This window comes from Schistocerca piceifrons, chromosome 5 (genome assembly GCF_021461385.2).
Source record: "Schistocerca piceifrons isolate TAMUIC-IGC-003096 chromosome 5, iqSchPice1.1, whole genome shotgun sequence".
NCBI classification, from domain to species: Eukaryota; Metazoa; Arthropoda; class Insecta; order Orthoptera; family Acrididae; genus Schistocerca; species Schistocerca piceifrons.
The window spans coordinates 216899529-216915350 of record NC_060142.1 but is presented as its reverse complement, the minus strand read 5'-3'; the positions used below and the strand labels follow the sequence as shown (position 1 = coordinate 216915350).

The following is a 15822-nucleotide window of genomic DNA, read 5'->3' as shown; positions in this document are numbered from 1 at the left end:
CAGTTCACAATATTGTGGGAAATATATCACACACACAACATTGTGAACTGTCTGTCTAATCATTGAAATATTTGTTCTTTTTCTGTATGGCAGTTTCACACTGGTTACAGAATATGAGTCACCTGGTGAGAATATGTTACTGTCACAAGAAAATGCTATGAATAGTGAGATCAGGCGAGATGCCACATACACGTCTCACAGAAATGAAAACAACAAACAAATGTGTGGGAACTATGTTACAACAAAAGAATTCAAAATTCAAGACTTTCAAAATGGAGCACAACTTCAAAATGTTAAAAACATATGTTTTGATAGAACACACAGAAATTGTTGCCTTCATTTATTGCAGCTTATGTGACAAACTATTATGTTTTCATCATTTCTTTGGGAGTTATCACATTCACATTCATACAAACACCTATATCTGGTAAGGTGGCATGTCTCACTTGCTTACCAGTTGTACAAGTTAGGTGCATTTATAAGAGATTCCTATCATATGACACACATACTGTCACTAATTCCATGTATGAAACACCAGACGTGTTTTCTGGTGGAGGATTCGTCTGACTTGTTGCTTTGTCATCAAAAGTTTGTGGTTCCCATTCGAAAGTTACTTGCTTTCAGCTGCCTGATAGAGTAGTAGAATCATCTGGCATTAAAAGTCCCTACCTTACATTTTGCTGTTGCAGACAGACATTATACCGAAACACAGATACAAATTTGGGGGGGGGGGGGGGGGGGGAAGAATTGGCCCGAGGGAGGTTTGAACATGGCTCACCTACACAGCAGTCCAACACCATAACCACTTAACCACAATGCGATTTATATTCAAGGCTGCTCTGTTTTGCACTTATTTTCCTTGGACCGTTCACTGTTTCTATTTTTCTCTTTTTTTCATAGTCCAGTACACCTTCTTCCTATTTTCATGCCTAATCTATGTTCAGTTTTTTACAGTCTGTCCACTGGGCCCTCTTACCACTAAATCTCAGGGGGATTGCAATTGAGAGTTTTCCTTGTTAGTGGTTCTTTTTAATTCTGTTATTCTTTTTGTACATTACTGTGTATTTCTCCTATCTTTGCCTTCTTTGTGGAAGCGTCTTGTAACTTAACTTAGGGCATGATTTTTTCTGGGTTCACATTCGCTATGGATGCTTTTAATTGTGTACCATCAACAACATGTTATTTCCTGACCTCTTCTTCCTCCACTTTCCATGCCATTAACTACCAGTTCCTCAGATAAAACTTACTTATAGAAATGGACAGTTTAAAGACATGCTGATGGCACTTGTACTGCTGTGTTGTGTATTTTGGCAAACCTATGTCTGTGTGTTTTGCATGCCTTCTTGATTTTCTCGTTCAGTTCATCACAGTTTCTCCAGATTGCAACTGAACGCCACTAATGTTTATTTGTTTTGTGCACTTCTTTTAGTATCCTTCATTCTGTTCCCTGTTTTTTTCACTGCAGCCGTAGTCATTCCTTGCATCATTATTGCCATTGTCTTATTATTCATGGTATGTTACTTATTTATCCCATTTATGCTTTACACCTTCTGTTTGTCTCATCTACTATTTACATTTTTACCGCACTCTGTTGCTTTCCATATTTACCTGAACCGTATGTCTTCTCCCACCCCCACACTTTTCTCCCAAAATTCAACTTGCCATTTGTTCTGTCTACCAATTATATTTCTGGTTTTATTTGATATTATAACTGAATAATTTTAGACGTAAATGATGTATTTTGTTTATATCTGATCTGATCTGTTTTCCATGTATCCACCATCCACGGTGTTGTCACCTACTAGATACTTATTATTATTGGGTTTGTATACTACTGCAGCAGTTGCTGGAAGCACATCATGTGTGATTGCCATCTGGAGAATAGATGCTGCTTGTAATAAATGACATAAGTGATGAAGCAAATGCCTGTGCATGACTTGATTAATTTAAAAATTGTAGTATTGACTGTATTTCAAGTAAAATAATTTATTACATAATTGATTTACATCTCATTCTGTTGTGCAGTCTCTCCTTGAGTCTCAGCTCAGTACAAGCAATAGGACCTTTGCCTTCAAACTTGTCGTCTCTTTTCTCAATGAGACTAATGTTTCTGACACCTTTTGTAATTTTGTATGAGTCAGCTGATGCTGCTTAGTAGGTCGTATTTATGTGGTATTTATTGAGTTTTATGTCAGTTTTGACACGTGTTCTTTTCTTTCATTTTAAGTCAAGCTTTTCTTTCATGTTATTCTTTATTCTTCCTGGGACTTCCTACACTAAAGCATCTAATTTTTTTTATTTTACTCGAATACAATAATTTGTAACATATTTCTTTTATTCGTGTTCACTTGATCTTGGAACTGATATCTTTTTTAGTTTTGTTTTTTTTTGTCTTTTTTTTCCTAAAACTTTAGACTCTTATTTTGTAAGCTTTTTATCAGAAACAACTATCCCTCTTTCTCTTGGTTTTATCAGCTCTATTATATTTTCCTAATTAATGCTGCCCGTTTCAAATAATACATACTGTTGTTCTTTTTTAATGCAAATTTGTCTTTGTTGTTTCGACTATGGTGGGAGTCAGCACTGCACAAACATGGAAGGAGAGAAATTGCAATGGCCGGTAACAGGAATCCAAAATGATCTGTACATTAAACTTTCAAATGATTACAATACTTTATTTCTAAAAAGGAAATAAATAGAACTTAACTTGAACTGCTACTTGTGCCTCCTACAAGCAATTACTATTACTGCTCGCAGAACCCAAGCTAAGTATCATCTTCCTAACACTCATTAGTGAGGCTCTCAAAGTGTTCAACTGAACTGGGGCACAACCAGCGGTGGGCAGCATAGACAGAGGGTCCTGAACATTGTCTTCCTCGAGGTGTGGTGCTGCCCACTCTTTCCATTGGCTCACGTGTTAGCACCTCCTTGGTGCCATTTTGCAGTGCTGCACCGGTCCATGTGCAGTCGATGCCTTAGGACTGCAGGCAGGCCCCCCTCCCCCCCCCCCCCCCCAATGCCACACTGTTGTCTTATAGGGAGCCATCTTACAACAATTGGGAGGGGGGGGGGGAGTCAGGAAGCTGGGTGGCGTGAGGAGGTGGGAGTCGCAGCAGGGACTGAAGCCAAGCCCCCAGCCATGCACTTACTTCTGTCCTGTGCTCCGAGGGGAATGTTGGTTGGAAAACCCCTGGAAAGATGCCCACCGTATTCGTGAGCCAGTCTGACAAAAAACAAAAAGGGCGGTGATGGCAATGTTGACTATGGCAGGTGCCAGGATGAGTGCTGGGGAGTTGAGATGCTGCAGTGGCTAAGGCGATGGTTGCAATTCCGTTGGTTCCGCAGGAGATGGGTGCAGTTCCATTGGTTCTGCAGGTGGTGCCAAAGAGGCACCTGGGGGCAGCTGTGCCGGCTGCAAGATCCCAGTAGGATGCAAATCTGGTAAAAGAAAATCTGCAGAAGAATCTTGTACTCAACAAGTGCAAATCTGGTTCTGATGGTGATGCAGCAACCCAGCAGGACCTTAAATTAAGTATGTGCAAGCACCCAAATTTTGAAGACTCGTTCCTCTCCTCCAGAGCCTGGTGCAATAAAAAACCCTGAAAAGAATAGAGTCATTAGGCACAAAGCGATACTTGCAGAGCATGTGAGGTGCCGTGCACTTTGGTGGGTGCAGCATCTGGAGCAGCGTGTGGTGGCACTGACTATGTAGAAGCTCCGCTGGTGACGGACTGTCATGGGGTTGGGAACGGAAGGTTGCAAGGAAGAGGTACAGCAACTCTTTTGTGCGTACAATTCCCTAGTGCCCTTGGTGGAGCAATCACATCATTTTTGCAACACTTTAGAAATAAGCTCATGCTATTGTTCATAGTCATATTGCAATAAAATCACACTGTGCTGGACAAAGAGGCTGTGCCAGGAGCAAAATATCAACACATATAAAAATTCTGAATGTTTTTCACTAAACAAGGCCCAAGCATTATGGATGTAGTGCAACAAAGGTTCAAATCAGGGTCTGCTTCTGTGGCCTGTGCAATTTTCCTATAGCACAGAGGAGAAATCCCTGAAGTTCAGTGTCCTGCACATCGATCTGACAATGAGAACAGCAGTAGCATCGAACTCAGATCCAGGACCAACAGTAAGGCAAGAAAGGACATCAAGATTTGCATGCTTCGGCATGGGCTGGTACGATATTTTCTACTGATACTGTGACAGTAACAAAGCCCAACATTGCAGCCTCTGAGCCACGTGTAGCGGAACATGTTAGGATGGATGATACAAGTATTGAAGTGGCTTATTGTCCATCATTAGGTAAAACTTCGGACCAAACAGATATGTTGAAACTTTGTCACACGATAGATAATAACAATTGGCCTGTCCTGTGAACCAAATCTGTGCAAGAGCACACCTTTAATTCCTTACGCTATGTGATCAAAAGTATCCGGACACTCCCCAAAACATATGTTTTTCATATTAGGTGCATTGTGCTGCCATCTACTTCCAGGTACTCCATATCAGCAACCTCAGTAGTCATTAGACATAATGGAAGAGCAGAATGGGGTGCTCCGCGGAACTCACGGACTTTGAACGTGGTCAGGTGATTGGCTGTCACTTCTGTCATAGTCTGTACATGGGAGTTCCATACTCCTAAAAATCCCTAGGTCCACTGTTTCCGATGTGAAAGTGAAGTGGAAACGTTAAGGGACACATACAGCACAAAAGCGTACAGGCCAATCTCGTCTGTTGACTGACCGAGACTGCTGACAGTTGAAGAGGGTTGCAATATGTAATAGGCAGACATCTATCCAGACCATCACACAGGAATTCCAGACTGCATCAGGATCCACTGCAAGTACTATGATAGTTAGGCGGGAGGTGAGAAAACTTTGATTTCATGGTTGAGCTTCTGCTTATAAGCCGCACATCTCGCCAGTAAATGCCAAACGACTCCTCACTTGGTGTAAGGAGCGTAAACATTGGGCAGTTGCACAGTGGGGAAATGTTGTGTGGAGTGACGAATCACAGTACACAATGTGGCGATCCGATGGCAGGGTGTTGGTATGGCGAATGCCCGGTGAATGCCATCTGCCAATGTGTGAAGTGCCAGCACTAAAATTTGGAGACTGGTGTTATGATGTGGTCTTGTTTTTCATGTAGGGGGCTTGCACCCCTTGTTTTGCATGGCACTATCTCAGAAAACGCCTACATTGACGTTTTAAGCACCTTCTTGCTTCCCACTCTTGAAGAGCAATTCGAGGAAGTCGAGTGCATCTTTCAACGCAATCGAGCTCCTGTTCATAATGCACGGCCTGTGGTGGAGTGTTCACACACAATAATGTCCCTGTAATCGATTGGCCTGCACAGAGGCCTAACCTGAATCCTATAGAACACCTTTGGGATGTTTTGGAACGCCGACTTCGTGCCAGGCCTCACTGACCGACATCGATACCTCTCCTCAGTGCAGCACTTCTTGAAGAATGGGCTGCCATTCCCCAAGAAACCTTTCAGCACCTGACTGAACTTATGCCTGCAGGAGTGGAAGCTGTCATCAAGGCTAAGGGTGGGCCAGCACCATATTGAATTCCAGCATTACCGATGGAGGGCGCCGCAAACTTGCAAGTCATTTTCAGCCAGGTGTCCGGATACTTTTGATCACATTGTGTATAAAGAAGCATCCACTGTCAAAGCCACAGGCTTAAGCGGGATCAAAATGAACAAGGCATCTTTCACTCAACAAAGTTAAGTTTCTGGAAAGCATACTGACAGTCTTTGGTCCAAGCAAAACGCACATTCTTCCAGTGCAAAGTGTGTAACGGAGTCACAAACTGACTGCAATTCCATCACATTCTGTGGGGCAGGGAGGTCCTGGATAGCCAGCAGGTGTTTTTTCAAGGGGATGAACACCTTTGATATTAAGAACATGGCCTAAGTTCAGACTGAAAAAAGGCACATTTGTCCAGGCGATACTTCAAACCTGCAACTTGTAGCACTTGAAACAGCGTACAGAGGTTACCGATACATTCCTCCGGTGTATGTCCTGACACCACAACATCATCCAAGTAATCTGAACAGAGTGGAACGTTTGCAGTAAGCTGTTCTAAGTAGCATTGGATTATGGCAGGTGCGAAAGTGCTGCCAAAGAGTAAGTGCAAAAATTTGAACAACAGTAAATGTGTGTTGACCACAAACACTTTCTGAGACTCCTCATGTAGCAGAATTTGTAAACATGCATCGCATAAGTCAGTTTTTGAAAAATAGCTGCCTGAACCAAGCCTGTTCCTTAATTCCTAAGGGTGAGGCAATGGATAGTATTAATTATTGTTTGTGGATTCACAGTGGATTTATAGTCAATACAAAGACAAAGCCTTCCAGAAAGTCCGCATCTCGTGGTCGTGCGGTAGCGTTCTCGCTTCCCACGCACGGGTTCGATTCCCAGCGGGGTCAGGGATTTTCTCTGCCTCGTGATGACTGGGTGTTGTGTGATGTCCTTAGGTTAGTTAAGTTTAAGTAGTTCTAAGTTCTAGGGGACTGATGACCATAGATGTTAAGTCCCATAGTGCTCAGAGCCATTCAGAGCCTTCCAGAAGGCTTTAGTAAGATTACTAAGGGAGAAGCCCATTGACCAGTCTGGATAGGAGCAATAACACCATTGACTTGTCAGTCTTTAAGTTCACTTGCAACTTTATCTCTAAGTGCCCTGAGGGACAGGTTGCGCCATTATCCTTTAGTGTAACATGTGGCACAAAATTATTTGTTCTGCCAATTCCTGCAGAATATAAATCAGGAAACTCTTCAGTCAATCAAGTTACACTGTCTTTTGGGTTGCAAGTAGAAACGGAAAGTACATTGTCCTGAATACAAAGACAAAAAAATGTAACCCAAAAATATTTTCAGTCTTGCGAATGCAAAATTGTACAGGTCACTGTTCTGGTGTGAGGCAGGAATGTGACAGGCAGACTACATGTATGAAGCTCTGGAATGTCCTGCCCATTATATGCAGTAAGTTGCATGCAAGATTTTGTCAACTGTTGTGAGCCTAACTGTTCATAAGTGGCACGATTAAGTGATGTAACGGAAGTGCCAGTGTCTAACTGAAGTCGCACAAAGCGTCTGGCAGTGATGAAGTTCACAAACAGTTTGATTGATTGTCGTTGCACAGCACTTGGGCAGAGTGAAGGCTCATCTTGAGTTTGGTAATTACTAGTACTGGTTGAAGGTTCAGAAAAAAACTACATTCACTGAGTGAGAAGGTACTCTGCACTTACGAGAGCAAATGTGGATGGAGTTGGTTTTCTGCTGCAAGCTTGTAGACTGTACATGACTTGGCTTGGCAAAGCAAGTCACGTTCTGCGAAGTATAGTTTTGTCTTTTATGCATGGAAAAGCAACGGGGACATGATTTCACAGCAGATACGTGCATTAACACTTGTTTACTCTCACTGTGGCTTTGTGGCCTACTTGCACGCAGTCACTTTGCATTACACTGCAAATGGGAGCGTCCTCAAAGTTTTCTAAGGCACTATCACACGAGTGCTGATGTTCAATAATGTGTAATACTTTTTTTCAAAGTAGGTTTAGAATGTTTGAGAATTTGTTCATGAATACTACTGTTTGGCATATTGTACGTAATTGCATCATGGATCATTGTGTCACTACAGTACTGTCAACAGCTACATTGAAAATGACACAGTTGTGTCAAACCTTGAGGTTCAGGGACTCTTTGGCATTATGTGTACTCTGGTTCTTTCCGCAATCAAAAGAATGTATAATGAGCTGCAGCAACCTCTACTTGATCATCATAATATATAGTGAGGGCACAAAATAAATCTTCGAGAACTAGCAACTCTGGTCTACTAGTCAGGAATAACTCCTGAACAAGGTGGTAAACTCCTGTGCTGGGCGTTGACAAGAAATAAGAAAGTTTCACAGCAAATTTCACTTGATGTGTAGCACAATGAGCATGGAACTAAGCATAGTACTCATTCCATTCCTCTTGTTATGCATCGGAAGCTCGGAACGGTGGAATGCACAGAGGTGGTCCATGGATGGGGCTGCCTGTTGTGGCAGAGTTGATGCAGCAGTGGTTTGTGAGTTAATGAGCTGTTCGACTGTCATCAAAGTGACTTTTTGTTAGTTCTGAAACTGAATTAACTGCATTAGATCAAAGCCAGCAGCAACTGGAGCCGTAGGCGCAGATGGAGTAGGAGAGGCGTCTTAGAGGCAATTTTATTGAGAGGAGTGCTGCAACAAATTATAAGCAGATGCAAGGCAAAAGAAAGAACAATTAGTAGCAATGCACCTCTGAAAGAAAAGGGAGAAATATTAGTGGTGTGCTATGACGGAGTGACAGAGAGCAAAGGCAGCATTGTTTCTGTAATTCTCATCACTAGATGTTGTGTTGGCTACTGTGGGAGTCAGCACCGACACAAACAAGAGAGGAGAGAAGTTGCAGTGGCCGGTAGGAGGAATCCGAAATGATCTGTACACTAAACTTTCAAATACTTTCTGTTTAGAAACAAAGTAAATACATAATCGAAATATCCACGGGTGTACTGCCGGTCTACAGTGTCCAACGGGCACAATATTTCGGTGATCGTACATGTCGCCATCACCAGGTGAACTGACGGACTGAGCTCCTGTGAACGTGCTGGCACGGAGATCCGTACACTATGGCTGCTCAGGGGGAACTGGGTTCGGTCGCGGTGGTGGCCGATTTAAATACCCTCCGTCCGCACCAATGACGACCTCATAAACCATGACTGTGGCTATAATCTTAGCAAGGTTTGGGAACCAGCGATTGGGTTAATCAAGAGTAAATTGAGCAAACGTATAGTTGTGGTGACCACGGCAGACAGAGCCATCACACTGACGTCATCTCAAACGCTGTCGCAATCTGTTCCAACGCTCGACTGTGGCACGGGGTGCGGACAGCGGAGGGAGTGCGCTGCGGGCAGAGGGTATTTAAATCGGCCGCCGCCGCGACCGAATCCAATTCCCTCTGAGCAGCCATAGCATACGGATCTCCGTGCTGGCACGTTCACAGGAGCTCAGTCCGTCAGTTCACCTGATGATGGCGACATGTATGATCACCGAAATATTGTGCCCGTTGGACACTGTAGACCGGCAATACACCCGTGGATATTTTGATTATCAAATACGCCGGGAGAAACTCAAGAATCACAAAGTAAATACATGTTAATTTGAGGTGCTGCTTGTGCCTTCTACAAGCAATTACTGTTCACTATTACTACTCACAGAACACAAGCTAAGTACTGTCTTCCTAATACTCAGTACTGACGCTCTCAAAGTCTGTGACCAAACTTGGACTCAACCGGTGATGGTTGGCAGGTGAAATCAGCATTGACTCTGTCTTCCAAAAGAAAAAGATAAAGAAATATGTCTCAAATACTGTCTGCATCCTCAGAAGTTGCTGTTATTTTAATGAGCATCTCCACATTTTTTTGAGACAATTATCTGCACAAGGCATGCCCGCACACACACACACACACACACACACACACACACACACACACACACACACACACACCAGTGCTGTTAGCTGTAGAAAATATTCTGGGTACTTGAACTCTAATGTTTGTGGCCATTAAATCATCTTCTCATCTTTTGAATATGGTTTCATCCTATACCATCACTCATTTTCAAATAATTAATTTTAATTATATTATTTTAATAAATTTATATCTTAAAAGGCTAGTGTGGAAGAAAAATTTTTACATTTCTTTTATAAATTTGTTTTTTTGTATCTAGGGATTTTGCGATGATACTGATAACAATCTGTTAATACTTCGCCCCATGCGTGATTTCATGAAGAAGGAAATTATCTTTTACAATGTTTTCAACAAAGTCAGTGGAGTTCACATACCATCAATTGTTACAAAGGTAAGAACTGAAATTGGGGGGGCTGGAGGAACAGTTTTGGAATTAAGACAGTGATACACTTTTATTTGTTTTCATCCGTGTTTCAGCTTCAGTTCACATGTCAAATGGATATTGTTTCCAGTAGCTGTTATTGCTGCTCCAAGTGCCATTTGGAATTAATTTTGATTTTTTGTGATCTGTTTGGGTCCCATCTTAATATGAAATTTGATTAACTAACTTGTCTCATGTTAGTATAGACATGTTGTATAATATACAATCTTGTTTGCATCGTTGATAATCTTTCATTTTCAGTACCACGGAAAATATGGAATTTTTAAAATTAAGTAGCATCAGAATGTTTGCTTATCAGAGTTATTGTCTGTTCTAGTCTTCAGAAAGTACAGATCTCACACACATCAGTTCATGTATAATAAATATCTAAATAAGTACAATATTGGTTTTTACAATGTTGAATACTTACTAGTGGGGCAATACACAGCTCAGCCGTTTGGTGTGCAAATGTAGAATCATGCATGAAAATGAGCAGTGGTTAATGGGAGTATTTATCTTCAGAGGCATCACAGAAAGTGAACAGCACAGTATAATTGGTGAAAAATTTTATACAGAACTTGGACATGTATGTTGGATGTGTATGTATTTTGTAGACAGTTCTACTTACTAACAGGGGAAACTCCCCCTCGCACCCCCGTCAAATTTAGTAGTAAGAGGACCCAGTAGACAGCCCTTCAGAAACAGAACACAGATCAAGCATGGAAACAGTAAGAAGGTGGGGAGGGGGGGGGGGGGGGGAGGTAACAATGAAGGGGTCAAGAAAAGAAGTGCAATATAGAGTATTCGCGAAGAGAAATGGAATTGTGGTGTGGTTAAGCAGTTACAGTATTGGACTACCAAGCGGATGAGCCATGTTAAAAAACCCCAAGTTAAAAAAAATTAAAAAAAAAGCAACAAGTCAATGGAATCCCCCACCAAAAAGCACGCCTGCTCTGTGTCTTACACAGCATTAGTGACATACATGTGTCATATGACAGGAATCTCTTATTGATGTACCTAATTTGTATGGCTGGTGAGTGAGTGAGATATGCCTCCTTGTCCGATATAGGTGTTTGTATGAATGTAAATGTGATCACTCCCAGGGAAATGATCAAAATGTAATAGTTCGTCATATAAACTGCAACAAATGAAGGTATCAGTTTCACAATCACTCAGTTTCTCTGTGCTCTGTCAAAACATGTTTTTAACATTTTTGAAGTTGCGTTCCGTTTTAGAAGTCTAGACTCTCAAAGTTTCTTTATTGTAATGTAGTTCACACCCGTTTATTTGTTGTTTTCATTTCTGTGAGACGTCTATGTGGTATTTTACCTGCTCCCACAATTTGTTGTAACCGCAACCGGAACGGTCACAGGGTGGCCGAGAAAGTGCAGCAGGACCAAACATAGAGTGGCCCACGAACAAACAAACAAACGGAAGGGATGGACACGAAACAACGACGGACGATATAGAGAGACCTCACGACGACAACATGCAAGAAGCAATGGAGTGACAGAGACAACCAAATGAATCCAAGACGTCCACCACCAGTAATAAAAACAAAGAACGGTAAACACACTGTCCGTTGTCGAGGCGAGATGTCAAGACTCACACAATGATTAGACTCGCTGGATGAGCGAGAGGCAGGCACTTAAATGCTCTATTGGGGGCGCCGCTATTGGCCACTGGAACCACGTGTTCCACTGTGGCGCCCTCACATTAAATACGGGCCAAGAGGGGTGAGCCGCCACAGCTTATGGTGTGATGGTGCAGAGACCTCTAGGGGTCTTCAACTTCCATGATGTCTTGCGGGGATTCAAATTCTGTGGCGCATGGTAGCAGATCCCTCCCCCGTGAAACTTGCGACTAGGGACGGAAATGCCCCGGACAGTGCCGAGGTGGGCGGCAGTGGGGAGAGGAGCGGGGCTCATCAACTGCTATTGGCGGGGAGGAAGGGACACACGAGGTATCCATGACAGCTGATCCAGAGTCCAGGTCGGGTGAGGGAGCTGCCGATTCACCCGGGGGCAGAGAGGGCCGGCAGCAGGCCCGCAGGGAGATGGCAACCGGCGGCAGGGACAGTGACTCGAGGACCACGTCTGCACCCGAAGGAGGTAGGGGAAGAGGCGGCGGCACGAGTTCTGCGGGGACACGCGGGCAGAGCTGATTCTGATGGCAGTGCTCCAACCCTTTCAAGGTGTGCTCCGACGTCACACGCCGCCCATGGGCCGCGGCGACCATGGCGGGTGTCCAACCCGCCTTGCGCCCATACTCGCGGGCCCACACGGCTGTGCCAGGGGCATGCCACTGTGAGGGCCAGGCGTGGGGGCAGGAGGGGGATGGTGTCAGCAAATGGAGCAGGGTCCGCGGCTATCACCCATGAAGGAGCTTTGCCGGACTGCGTCCGTCAATTGGCATAGTGTGATAGGTGCTCAAAAACAGGGTGAGGGCTGATTGGTTGGAGATGTGTCGACCGCCTTTGTCAACTGGTGTTTAAAAGTGCGGCCAAGCCCTTCCGCTGTGCCATTGGACAAAGGGGGGCTACGGATCGCCCTCAATGGCGAGAACCTGAGCCATGGCCGTCAATGGCGAGAACCTGAGCCAGGGCTGTGAGTGTAGCCTCCCTGGTGGTGGATGCCAAGCGGACAACATATGGGTATTTGGAGTAGGCATCAATGATGAGTAACCACATGGACCCCAAAAACGGGCCTGCAAAATTGATATGGATGCGATCCGAGGGCCGGCGAGGCATAGGCCAGGGTGCAAACGACTGAGGGGGGGCTTGCCTGGTGACGCGCACAGACATTGCACCCACGGACCAGATGCTCAACATCGCCGTTGATGCCGGACCAATACACGTGCCGGTGAGCCAAAACGTTCATACAGGACATACCCCAGCACCCGCAGTGTCACAAACTGAGTATCTGAAGCCGCAATGCTGGAGGGATGACCACCCGATAGGCATTCGACTCCGTGACCAACAGGAGGACATCATCGACCACGGGGAGCCTGTGGGACAGGTGGTGCCAGGGGCTGAAATCTGCATCCGACGAATAACATAGGAGGGCCACCCGTGGACTACATAGTGGAGAACCTGCTGCAAGACAGGGTCACGGGGAGTGGTCTCAGCAATGTGAGCAGCCATAAGAGGCAGACCGTCCAGCGCATCCCGGCGAGCGGAATCAATGTGAAAGCAGAGGACCTCCTGTTGGTCAAAGGCAGGATCAGGGCCTGCTGGGAGACGTGACAAAGTGTCCACGTTAGCATGGTGGGCTGTGGGCTTATACCGGATAGTGTAAGCGTAATTATGTGAAAACAAGGCCCAGCTTTGGAGACGTTGAGCCGTCTGCTCTGGAAGGTGAGAGTGGGGTCCAGAAAGTGTAATTAAGGGTTTATGGTTCGTCAGGAGGGTGAACTTTGCCCCAAAGAGATAGGTGTGAAATTTTTGGACGGCAAACATAATCGCCCGGACCTCCTTTTCAATCTGGGAGTAGTTCCGTTGTGCTGGGGTCAACGTCTTTGAGGCATAAGCGATCGGCTGTTCGGAGCCATCGGCATCCTGGTGTGTGAGGACGGCCCCAATGCCGTATGCCGACACATCAGCCACCACAACCATGGAGTGGTCTGGAGAGAAGGGAGTAAGGCAAGGGGCGGACTTCAGCATCACCTTTAAATGGAGAAAAGCCTGGTTACAGGCAGGAGTCCAATCAAAAGGTACCCCTTTGCAACGCAAGTGATTGAGGGATTGAGCAATAGAGGCAGCCTGGGGCAAGAACTTTAAGTAATAAGTAACCTTGCCCAAAAACACCTGGAGTTCAGATAAGTCCTTGGGACGAGAAAGGGCCTCAATGGCTGCAACATTATGACCTGAAGGGCGAATGCCATCTTTGCTAAGCCAGTAGCGTAAGTATTCCACTTCCGGTTGGAGGAAAAAAAAAAACACTTATCCAGCCAACAATGTAAACCAGCAGATAGCAGAGCGTGAAATAAGGCACTGAGGTTTTGGAAATGTTCCTACACAGGTGGGGATAGGCTGTGTAAGCTGCTCCAGGAATCACTGGAAAATGGCCGGCGCTGAAGAGACACCAAAGGGAAGGCACTTGTTCTTATACAATCCAAAAGGCATGTTGATAACCACGATGTTCTGAGATTTGGCATCCAAGGACAACTGGTGGTATGCCTCAGCCAGGTCGTTCCTTGAAAAATACTCTCCCCTGGCAAGCTTAGTGAGAAGGTCTTCCTGTCGGGGAATGGGGTAAGTGTCAACAAGGGACTGAGCATTGACTGTAGCACCAAAGTCCCCACACAGCCGAAGGGACCCATTGGGTTTCCATATGACCACCAATGGCGTTGCCCAGGCACTGTAAGTTACATATGACCACCAGTGGCGTTGCCCAGGCACTGTAAGTTACAGGCTCCAGAATGCCAGCGGCCTGGGGCCGATCAAGTTCCTGCTTGACCGCCAGCCATAAGGCCACCGAAAGAGGCCCAGCCCAGAAAAAGCGAGGCTCTGCATCCGGCCGTAGGGTAATGTGGGCCTGAAAACCAGAAGCACATCTGAGACCCGTTGCAAATGACACAAAAGCGGAGCATAGATTGTCCAAGTCCTGAAAAGAAACATCTACATCTACATCCATACTCCCTCCGCAAGCCACCTGACGGTGTGTGGCGGTGTGCCGCGGAAACGACCTTAACTTCGTCGGAAATTAAAAAGCCTATTCGAAGCTGACTGATGATCGACAACAAAGAGGGTAAGGAACCAGGGAACACGCTTGTACGTCACCTGGACGACGAACTGCCCACGAAGGGGAATGGAACTGTCTCCGTAGGTGACCAAACAGCGAGAGGGAGGTGACAACTCAGGAGAGCCCAGCTGGGTATATGTCGCCATATTAGTCAGGGAGACGGTGACCCAGTGTCAACCTGAAAACTGACATCCTCTGTGAAAAGGCAGAGCGTGAGGAAAAGCTTCCATGCTGACGGGTCATCCTGTGGGACAACCGATTGCAGAGCATGGACTGATTCTTGAGACCCAGGAGGGGCAGGACTGGAGCGAGTCGAGTGACTACGACAAACTGATCGGATGTGGCCCTCCTTGTTACACAGCGTGCACGTTTTCCAGCCGTGGGGACAATCAGCCCTTGAATGCGCAGTAAAGCACTGTGGGCAAGATGGAAGTGGGCAACACGACCGGAGGCGCCAATGCCATAGAGACGTTGGACAACGAGGAGTCCCGACGGCGCCGGCCTCTGTTGGCCGGGCCACATCAAAGTCGCGAGGGCGGACCCCCCAATGATGCCGCGATTGCCACCACCTGCGGTCACGCCATAAGATGCTCGTTAGCCGCTTGAGCAATTTCAAAGGAGTGCGCAATGCGGAGAATCTCTTCCAGGGAGGGGTTGTCGAGTTTCAGTGCCGCAGTGCGGACCTCAGGATTGGGAGCCAGCTGAACCACCACATCCCTGATCAGGGAGTCCACATACGAAGCCTTGCACTGCTAATTGGTGCACATAAAATCGCATCGATGGCTGAGACCCTGTAAGTCTTTGACCCAGGAATGATACGATTGATCAGGCTGTTTATGGTGGAACTCCAGCAGAGAGGTGACCACATGGTAGCGTTGGGGATAATAGTTTGTCAGCAAAAGGCATATCTCCTGGAAAGAGAGAGCCACAGGATCGGACAATGGTGCCAACTTGCGGAGAAGAAAGAACATGCCCGGGGAGGCCAAAGACAAAAACAAGGACAGCTGTAAGGAGTCGTCCGTGACTTGAAAAGCCGTGAAATGTTCTTTCAGCTGATGTAAGTAGGTTTTGCAGTCCTCTTTAGTGTCATTAAAGGGTGGAAACGACGGTGGACGTGGGAAAGCATCGGACACACGAGGACTCGGAAGCTG

At 45.6% G+C, this 15822-nt stretch overlaps 1 protein-coding gene across 1 annotated transcript in view; it reads left to right on the top strand.

Annotated features, from left to right (window-relative positions):
• The window catches only part of LOC124798650 (cytoplasmic tRNA 2-thiolation protein 2-A), a 70676-nt gene that overhangs the window by 36972 nt on the left and 17882 nt on the right, over window positions 1-15822 (top strand). Inside the window, exon 6 of the mRNA XM_047262149.1 lies at window positions 9768-9899. Coding sequence (XP_047118105.1) covers window positions 9768-9899 — 132 coding nt within the window. The remainder of the gene's footprint in view (window positions 1-9767; window positions 9900-15822) is intronic.